This window comes from Haliotis cracherodii, unplaced genomic scaffold (assembly GCF_022045235.1).
Source record: "Haliotis cracherodii isolate W230 unplaced genomic scaffold, xgHalCrac1.p SCAF_2, whole genome shotgun sequence".
NCBI lineage: Eukaryota > Metazoa > Mollusca > Gastropoda > Lepetellida > Haliotidae > Haliotis > Haliotis cracherodii.
In genome coordinates, this window is record NW_027266275.1 from 6,005,270 (window position 1) to 6,015,507 (window position 10,238).

General features: G+C 44.9%; 1 protein-coding gene across 1 annotated transcript; it reads right to left on the reverse strand.

Annotated features, from left to right (window-relative positions):
- Nucleotides 1–562: 562 nt before the first annotated feature.
- Nucleotides 563–2,173, reverse strand: LOC139469423 (proline-rich protein 36-like). Its single transcript, XM_071251588.1, has one exon. The coding sequence runs from the start codon at nt 2,171–2,173 to the stop codon at nt 563–565; it is 1,611 nt and encodes a 536-aa protein (XP_071107689.1).
- Nucleotides 2,174–10,238: the final 8,065 nt, after the last annotated feature.

A 10,238-nucleotide genomic window follows, 5' to 3' on the forward strand; every position in this document is an offset into this window, starting at 1 on the left:
CGTCAAGTGCAGACAAAGACTGACCTTCGTGAAGGCCATTTCTCGTCATCCATTTCAATGTCAATGACCGAATGCAGAGAAACCACGCTGCATCTGAAATTACCGTTTGAAACGGATGATTAGGTGTGTTTGAGCAATGTCCACTGAGATCATTCATCTTGGTATTCCTGTTTCAAGGCATGATAATCAGACATGTACTGCCATGTTGGTAAGTGATTCGACAGAACGTATGCATGTGCAATGTCTGGGTAGAAGTGTGTTATATCGCGTAAGCGTTCTGGTGGTTTTTCTGCCATGTGAAAATTGTTGCTTCAGGAAACTGATCCAGCTAATACGTATTTGTTATGTTCCGACAGATATACGACATGCGGAGGAACGTCAAAGATGCATTGAGACATATTATAGAATGTTTTATTCATCGAGTGTTGAGTTGTTAACATAACAATTGTCACATCAAGACGGTGATATACGAGTCTGTTTTACGTATCTGTCATGCCCTAGGACATTGTCAGGTCAGGGAACTATGGCCAAGTCTTGAATGGGGTGGGGTGCCGGTGTGGATTTAGGGTGGAATGAGACACATAGGGCTGGAGAGGTGTGAGGAGGGGACACATAGGGGTGGAGAGGAGAGAGGAGGAGGCACATAGGGCTGGAGAGGAGAGAGGAGACACATAGGGGTCGAGAGGAGAGAGGAGACACATAGGGGTGGAGAGGAGAGAGGAGGAGACACATAGGGGTGGAGAGGAGAGAGGAGACACATAGGGGTGGAGAGGAGAGAGGAGGGGACACATAGGGTGGAGAGGAGAGAGGAGGAGACACATAGGGGTGGAGAGGAGAGAGGAGGGGACACATAGGGGTGGAGAGGAGAGAGGAGGAGACACATAGGGGTGGAGAGGAGAGAGGAGGAGACACATAGGGTGGAGAGGAGAGAGGAGGAGACACATAGGGGTGGAGAGGAGAGAGGAGGAGACACATAGGGTGGAGAGGAGAGAGGAGGAGACACATAGGGGTGGAGAGGAGATAGGAGGAGACACATATGGGTGGAGAGGTGAGAGGAGACACATAGGGATGGAGAGGAGAGAAGAGGAGACACATAGGGGTGGAGAGGAGAGAGGAGGAGACACATAGGGGCGGAGAGGAGAGAGGAGGAGACACATATGGGTGGAGAGGTGAGAGGAGGAGACACATAGGGGTGGAGAGGAGAGAGGAGGAGACACATAGGGCTGGAGAGGAGAGAGGAGGAGACACATAGGGCTGGAGAGGTGAGAGGAGGGGACACATAGGGGTGGAGAGGAGAGAGGAGGAGACACATAGGGGTGGAGAGGAGAGAGGAGGGGACACATAGGGGTGGAGAGGAGAGAGGAGGAGACACATAGGGGTGGAGAGGAGAGAGGAGGAGACACATAGGGCTGGAGAGGTGAGAGGAGGAGACACATAGGGGTGGAGAGGAGAGAGGAGGGGACACATAGGGTGGAGAGGAGAGAGGAGGAGACACATAGGGGTGGAGAGGTGAGAGGAGGAGACACATAGGGCTGGAGAGGAGAGAGGAGGAGACACATAGGGGTGGAGAGGAGAGAGGAGGAGACACATAGGGTGGAGAGGAGAGAGGAGGAGACACATAGGGGTGGAGAGGAGAGAGGAGGAGACACATATGGGTGGAGAGGTGAGAGGAGACACATAGGGATGGAGAGGAGAGAAGAGGAGACACATAGGGGTGGAGAGGAGAGAGGAGGAGACACATAGGGGCGGAGAGGACAGAGGAGGAGACACATATGGGTGGAGAGGTGAGAGGAGGAGACACATAGGGGTGGAGAGGAGAGAGGAGGAGACACATAGGGCTGGAGAGGAGAGAGGAGGAGACACATATGGGTGGAGAGGTGAGAGGAGGGGACACATAGGGGTGGAGAGGAGAGAGGAGGAGACACATAGGGGTGGAGAGGAGAGAGGAGGGGACACATAGGGGTGGAGAGGAGAGAGGAGGAGACACATAGGGGTGGAGAGGAGAGAGGAGGAGACACATAGGGCTGGAGAGGTGAGAGGAGGAGACACATAGGGGTGGAGAGGAGAGAGGAGGAGACACATAGGGGTGGAGAGGAGAGAGGAAGACACACAGGGATGGAGAGGAGAGAAGAGGAGACACATAGGGGTGGAGAGGAGAGAAGAGGAGACACATAGGGGGGGGGAGGAGAACAGAGGAGGAGAGGCAAGGTAGATGACAGAGAGCGTCTATAAACGAGACAGGGTGTGAGAACGGTGGAGGAAAAGAGATTGGATTGAGAAAGAGGTGAGGTGAAATGGGGTTTAACGTCGTGTCCAAGATTATTACACTTACATAGCGAAGTGTATGCACGTGTGTGTGTGTGTGTGTGTGTGTGTGTGTGTGTGTGTGTGTGTGTGTGTGTGTACTGGCTGCTTGTACTAGCCCGGACTGATGCTTGTTTAATTTATAGTGCTAGCCCAGTGACTCCGAGACGACCAGTCCTTGTTTTAGGCCCTTAGTGTCGAGATCCAGACAGGGTAACAACATTTTGTAAGTACCATCTTTTAAGATCTTTTTGTATGACGCCCCGGGGATCTAACCCCGGACCTTCCGCTCTCCGGGCGGACACTCTACTATAGACCACAGAGGCGGTCGGGAATGAGAAACATGGGGAGCAGAGACGGAGACAGATATATTGCAATGAGAGAGATAAACTTGTTGTTTCCTGGAACCAATATATAACTAGAGGCTGGACAGTATTCATTCATCTCCAGGATGTCTGTTCTTACATTGCCCAGACAAAGGTCAGCAGACAGGTTTCACAGAGAATGCGGATGTAAACATCCCTGGGCTCCATGATGACCTTTCATCTGACCAGCGCTGACCGCTGGAGAGCTGTTATCTTGACCTGAGCGAAGCCGTGACCCGAAGGACAGTGTGGGGAGCTCTCATGTCAGGAAACACGTGTGGCTAATGTGGCAACACGTGTTGCTGGTGATCGGAACCTTTAGAACGATAATGTACATATTTTAGTTCTCTAGTTCTCATATACTCGTGTCAGACCACGGAATAGTTACGTCGAAGTTTTTGGTGTGATTAAATTCTCATTTGAACACCTGCCAGTAATTGTGTATACGACGAAAAGGAGTTACTGTACTAAATTATTCGATTAAGCTGGGAGACTTCAAAGGAACGACATCTTAATTAAGACAACAATTAACCTTCTTCACCAAACTGATGCATATTGGTACTGTTCTGGACATCGACAAACGACAAGTAATATTAACACTTACCGTTAGACCACGTAAGGGTTATTTACGAAATGTTTCGCAGGCAGTTAAAGCCGGTGGTGAACATTAGGAAAAAATACGTCAACAGTTTGTTATTTACCCTCATAATTTCTCCCCCCCCCCCCCCCCCCCCCCCCGATTAATGCTACAGCGAAAGTTCCCTCTTCCCAATCTTCATCTCCATCCGCATCAGCTTCCTCAACAGCACGTACAATCTCGACCCCACCCATTTACCGTTATCTATATACACTTCCACAACCTTGTATCCACGGTACCATACGTTTTCAGCGGTTGTTTTCTTTTAAATCTGTCAATTAAAAAACATTTTAGCAGTATGTCATGGTTAATGGTACGATGGTTGACGCCTGTGGTCAAGATTACACTCAACAGAAAAGTCATTTCACGCTCGTTATCAACATTGCAAAATCAGTATAAGAATTATAATGAATACAGTAAAATATTTCCCAACCAATCCAATATTAACATTTTCAGCAACAAAATACATTTTAATAAAGTTAACTCTCTTCATGTAAATCCTATTCCAGATAAACCCTTCATCTCGCAAAATAATCTCATCACGAAAAACGGTCTTTGCACGAATATATCATTGTGTAGACGCCCTAGATTCGTTTTCTTCAATAAATATTTATCCAAAAAGTGACAAACATGGGATGCTAGTGCAGCTGTTAAAATCACTTAATCACAGCGCTGTCTGCCATCATGGTAGGCTACATTGAGCAACAACTCCCACACAGCCGGGGAGACGTGGAACAGAGCAACTTGCAGCTCAGCATGATCAGTGATCGCTCCAGGTATAAGTGTGCATATCTATTGATTCGCAACAGATGGTGACTTTGAGAATGACATTGTAAAACTGTATTCACTATAGAAGTGCACTTCTACCAGATGGTCATTCAGTTACGATTTCAATGGAAAAAGAAGTATCGTGCCCACGTAAGGTGTGACGTGCGTGGGGAGTTGGGTGGGATTCATGGCGAACTGAAGTACACTTAGTATAAAGGTAGTTTCGATCTTGGGTGATAGAGTGTGGGAATTGTGGTGTGGACGTGCCGTACTTTTATAGATTTGTATGGGTATTTGTATGTTTTTGTTTCAAGGTCTGTATGACATAGTCTGCCTACGTGCAAGGACGCAAACCAGACAATTAACAACCTACAAGTTTCAGCTCAACCGTAACCCAGACACATCTATCCTGTCTGGCCATTTTATACATAAACTGCTGGGTAACATACACATTACACTCCTGCTACAGTCGACACCCCGTTGGTCCACCACACCCAATCCACCCACTCAGGGTGCACGAATTTGTAATTGCACTTTTAAATTTGTTTAAAAAAAATATAAGGAATGACCAATTTCTCCAGTTTACATGAAAATATAAAACGTCAACGGCGGAGAATAACTGGTTTCGATTTACCGCCGAAACAGACTCAATGTGGCGTAAATGGCTAAAGAACCAGTGACACTTATGTGAATGGATCACTGATAATCAGTGATGACATTAGAAGTTCGCGAAAAGAACATTAACTTACTTATATAACAAAGGGGTTATTTTTCACTCCTGTAACTTTCGCTGAACAGCAGTAAAATGCCACGTGTACCTCTTGTGTCATTGCGTGTCATCATACTGACGTCTTGGATCGTTGCTCGAACTATCAATCTCTGGTCTCTCTGTCGTGATAAGTGTCTTTCCTCACCCAACCCGATCTCACTGCCGTTTACCGAAACTAGGTTTATATTTATATGTAGGTCCCTGGACAACGTGTGATAGTAGTATACCCATATATCCGTCCCAGAATGCCAAACAGAAACATTACACCGGGTTAGGCCCGTTACTTGTACACCTCATGAGCGTTATACCTGTCGGGAGCCTTCGCATTACTCTCAGACCCACACTGGAACTACAACGGTAAGTGCGAACATCAAACTGCCATTCTAAAATGGCAGCCCCCTTAGAGATGACATGGATTTTGTGTTACCTGGGAACCAATACTCTATGTAAGTGGCAGGGACTTCAGAGTGACAAACGTACTGAAACAACTATAATGACCATCTAAATATATTCATGCTCTACGAGTACAGCTTCAAATGAGACACGTTACCATATATCAGCGGGCAACGCTGATAGGACTTTCAGCAAGATGACTGCCAAGGTTCCAGAAGGTCTGACTGGAATTATCTTTAACAGTTTTGGATGGCTTCGTATTTATTAGCTGTATATGTAAAACATGTAAGTATTATAACCACCTATCTATATGACGATAACGGTTATACTTTGCACATCGTTGTAGATACAGTCAAACACCGTTCTGTCGAACTTTGATGTGTCGAGCTTAGGGTTGTCTCGAAGTAAAAGCTTGTTCCCTGCGTGTTCCTACTTTATTCATCATAGTCGATTGGTCGAACCTTGGATAACTGAAATTATCATATAACGGGTAGGTTTCACGGCAGAATAAAGCCAACGGATAAAAACTACATCCGTACGGGTCATTTACGGATAGAGATGCAAATATCAAAGGTCAAGTAGGACTACTTTCACTGTTTATAAACAAACATGGCGTCGCCCTTGTCATTCGGCGATCAAGTCAGAATTAAGCATCGGGAATCTGGATAAACTACAGGGATAATTGCTATCATTATCAAAAGAACAGTCTCATATACTGAAAATCGGTGTCTATCTATGAAGTAGCTAAAGCATTTTATAAGTTTTGGCAACTTTGGAGATATAAATTTCGAAACAATTTTGCGAGGGCACGAGGCCTAGCCAAGCGGGATCAGTAGCCATATCTGTGCTTGTAGACCTCTGCGGCTTGAAATCTTCTCCACAAATAAAAATAGTTGGATTTGTTTCGTTTTGTCGCTCTGTGTTCACCTGACTACATTTCTTAACGTTATGACAGGAAACACCGACTGCCAACAACGTCTGACCGTGGCCGTGACGTCTCATAGACTAGAGTTAGAGTAGCAGTTACTCTAGCAGACAGACCGATGGATTGCCGCGAAAGGCAATTAAAAACAATTGTTGTTTTGCGTATATGTTGCTTCGCCACTGTATAAGAAACATATTTCAGTTGGATCTATATTGGCTACTGTCACTGTCCGACTGACACATCACTTACCCTATGTATGTACATGAGACCCTTCACCTTTGACACAACGGTGTTTGAAAATTGGATATACGTGTAGATACTCGTATATGTTTTTGTAAGTTTCTTTAAAGCCTCACTGAGCAATATTCCAGCTAATGGACGGCGGTCTGTAAATAAACGCGTCTGAATCAGGCAATCCAATGATTGACATAACAGCATCGATCTTTGCAATTGGAATACGATGACATGCATCAACAATGTCCGTGAGCCTGACAACCCGATCCATTTAGTCGCCTCTTAAGACAAGCATGGGTTGCTGAAGACCAGGGTGCCGTTGTACAAAACAACCTTAGCACTACGACTGTCGTAAGTCTATGTTAAAGTATGGGAGTTACGATCACCTGAGCGCTGAGATTGCTTTGTACAACGGCACCCTGTTCTAAGCCGGATCTTCACGGTGACACAAATATATGCAAAGATTCGGAGAGGAATTATTTTATGCTTTGACACTGTCATTTATACGAGAGTAAAGGAGAGTTATGGTGAGCGAAAAACATTTGTACAGACACTTTGTCGACGCTGGGTGAAAACGGTTGTAAATGTAAAGGCAGTGTGTTTCAGACATACACATGACGATGGCACCTGACAGTGTATATACAATATCTAATTGCACAACGAGTGACATGTATACAAGAAACTGGTTCACGTCAACCTCGCATTCGTTGTCCTGGCGGAGGTGAAATGAGGTTAAAGGTCACGTTAAAAGTTATTTCACTTATAAAGCGACATGCATACACGTGTGTGTGTGTTTGTGAGTGTATATGTGTGTGTTTGCGTACGTGCCTGCGCGTATGTGTGTGTTTGTGTATGTGTGGCTGCTTGTACTAGTCCGGACTGATGTCGATTTATAGAGCTAGCCCACTGAGATGCAACGCCGCAGTTTAACATGAATACATGCACACAGACACAGTACACGGACTCCCAACCGACCTGTCCTTGTTCAATCCCCGAAAGGCCTGATGTCAGGCAGGGTAACAGTACATCTGTTAACGTCTTCTGGTATGTCGCGGCCGGGGATCGAACCCCGGACCATCTGTTCTCCGAGTAGACGCTCAATCCAGTCGACCACGGCGGCGGAAGGAGGACGGAAAATGGTATGTTTGACAATGCCTTAGCATCCTGCTGATCGCCATGGAGATAAATATAGAAAGTTCTCAACAGATTCTTGGGATGTTGCGCATTTGCACTGAGACCCTAAGCGGCTCATGTGTTTAGAAACACACGCCTTTGGCCCGTATAGCATTTAGTCACAATTCTAAACAAGAATAGAGATCGCGTGTGTGTTTATTACCTGAAGCCATGGTAAACAGTGTAGTGCTGTTCATATTTAATGCGAGTGTTTAAGCCCATACGCTGGGAAATGCCTTTGAATACGTATTTATCGGCGAGTAAGTGAACTGGTTTTAACGCCTCTTTTAACTGTACTTCGCTCCTAATACGGCGTGTCATTGATATGGGAGTAATCACAAAGTGGACATCATGCATCTTTGGTGAAACCACGAAAACGACTATGGCGTTAGAGACCAAGGATCATAATCGGTGCGAATCTTATGTTCGAACCCGCACCAGCGAAATATAGCAGTTAAGATACAGTTTGGCACTCTCTGTCTGTGTTTCTACACTGGGGCATCAAGGGCTCCGGTCTTAAAGATAAAGGGTGAAATTGGGTTTAACGTCGAGTTTAAGATTCTTGCACTTGGATACCGATGTGCGTGGCAGCTTGTACTAGTTCGGACAGACAGGTCTCACTTGCACACCCCTCACTGCACACACATTATACTGATTCTGACCAGTTCTTGTTATGTCCCCTTAACGCCAAGTTCCAGGTAAGGTAACAACAAGTACCATTTTTTAATGTGTGTTGGTATGACGCTTATGGGTAGATCGATGCTCATGATGTCAATCACTGGATTGTCTGGTTCAGACGCGATTATTTAGAGACAGCCGTCGTATACCTAGAATGTAGGATCGAACCACCGACCATCCATTCTCGAAGCAGACGCTCTATCCACCAGACCACGGTGGCTGTCCCAGTCTTAAAGAGAACAGATTGTTAATTGTCAGCGGTGACGACAAACCGCTAATACTGTCCACTGTAGACATGCGAAACATCCTCAACGTCAGTCCGTTTCAACACTGACATATATTTAAGAAGGGCCACGCATTCTTTAACCATAATAAAAAGCAAAACCTCAACAACACATTGAAATAATTATTTTCACATATATGTGGCACATCAAAGAAGAGACGAAACATATCTCTAACGTAATCACCGACAGCTGAATAAACGTTTATTCAGGTTTTGTAATTTCCAGTTTTTAGCCATGGTTTCTGTCGAATAATTGCTCAATGATTTCAATAGATTGTGCGGAGAAACACACGGTTTGTGAAAATACGTTTTACACATGGGAACTAACCTTTCGCTGCTCGTGTGTTTTAAAAATCTTCTGGTTTATGTATTGCTCTTTGCTTGGGAGGAGGATACATGTGCATAGAACCTATCATGTAAGTGGCGTGATTACATCGTATGTCTCGTAAAGCGCTGCTGGCGCACCATGGGTAATCTCAACCCAAGGTGTTTATTGTACGTCATATGCTCTTGACGTCGCTGCTCTGAAAATGCGTTTTGTCGAAGTTGAATAAACAACATATGCATGCTGCACAGCAGTTGTCTGCCCTTACTTGTCATATCGCCCTTATGAACGTTCGGGGTGTTCTTTTAAATTTCAGTCTTGCACTTCAAACAGTTAAACAGATACATCTGCTATTTTCGGTGATTTTAACATTGAATTGCCACCTTTACTAGCTCATCTGCTCATTAATGGGAATGTTTTACATGGTTTTGAAAACAAATTTGTTGGAAGTGATGTTTAGGTATGTTTTTTTAGAAAGTGTTCAGACTTGGATGTACACCTAGTTTGTTTGTTTGTTGTTGAACGCCGCAATCAGCGATATTTCAGCTATATGACGGCGGTCTGGAAATAATCCAGTCTGGACCAGACAATCCAGTGATTGACATCATGAGCATCGATCCAGGCAATTGGGATATGATGACATGCATGAACCAAGTCAGCGAGCCTGACCACCATATCCCGTTAGTCGTGTCTTAGGACAAGCATAGTCGCCTTTTACAGCACGGCTGTAAAACAACAATCAAACAACCAAACAAAACGATAACACCCCAGAAAAGCAGAATACGATCACTGAACATTACTGTAACAACCACGGACACCATGGTAAAGCATCGTTGACGGATAAATCAGCGCTTGGAATGAACTTTCGATGTTTACCTTTAAGGCCCAACAGAGTGGTACTACTTTTAAACTACGAGTACGTTGTCTTCAGGCAACCATGCATGTCCATGTAACATAAAATCTGTACGTTGACTGCAATCAATCACATTGCACACTGCGCCATACACATGAAAGGCTTCAGCGAAAGAACATCTTTAAGTTATTCCTTTAAGGATTTACACGTTTACATAAGAACGCTCACAGAACGCGTAACGATTCAGCCGACTCTCGGAGCAGGCCTTGCTGAAACCGATGTATTGCTGTTTTTCTCTCGGGTCTGGATCTGATTTTTCGTCATCTATGTGACGTAATTGATCCTCAGATCTGACCCCTGACCTGATGTGTAGATAAATTTTATGTAAGATATATACATCAATGTAATCCAATCGGCTGATTCAGATAAATAAAAAGGACAGCAGCACGGTGTTGACACGGGCAACAATTCTTATCATTGTTGTTCCAAATGAAGAAATACTTCTATAGTGAAGCCTTTGATGTTAAACGA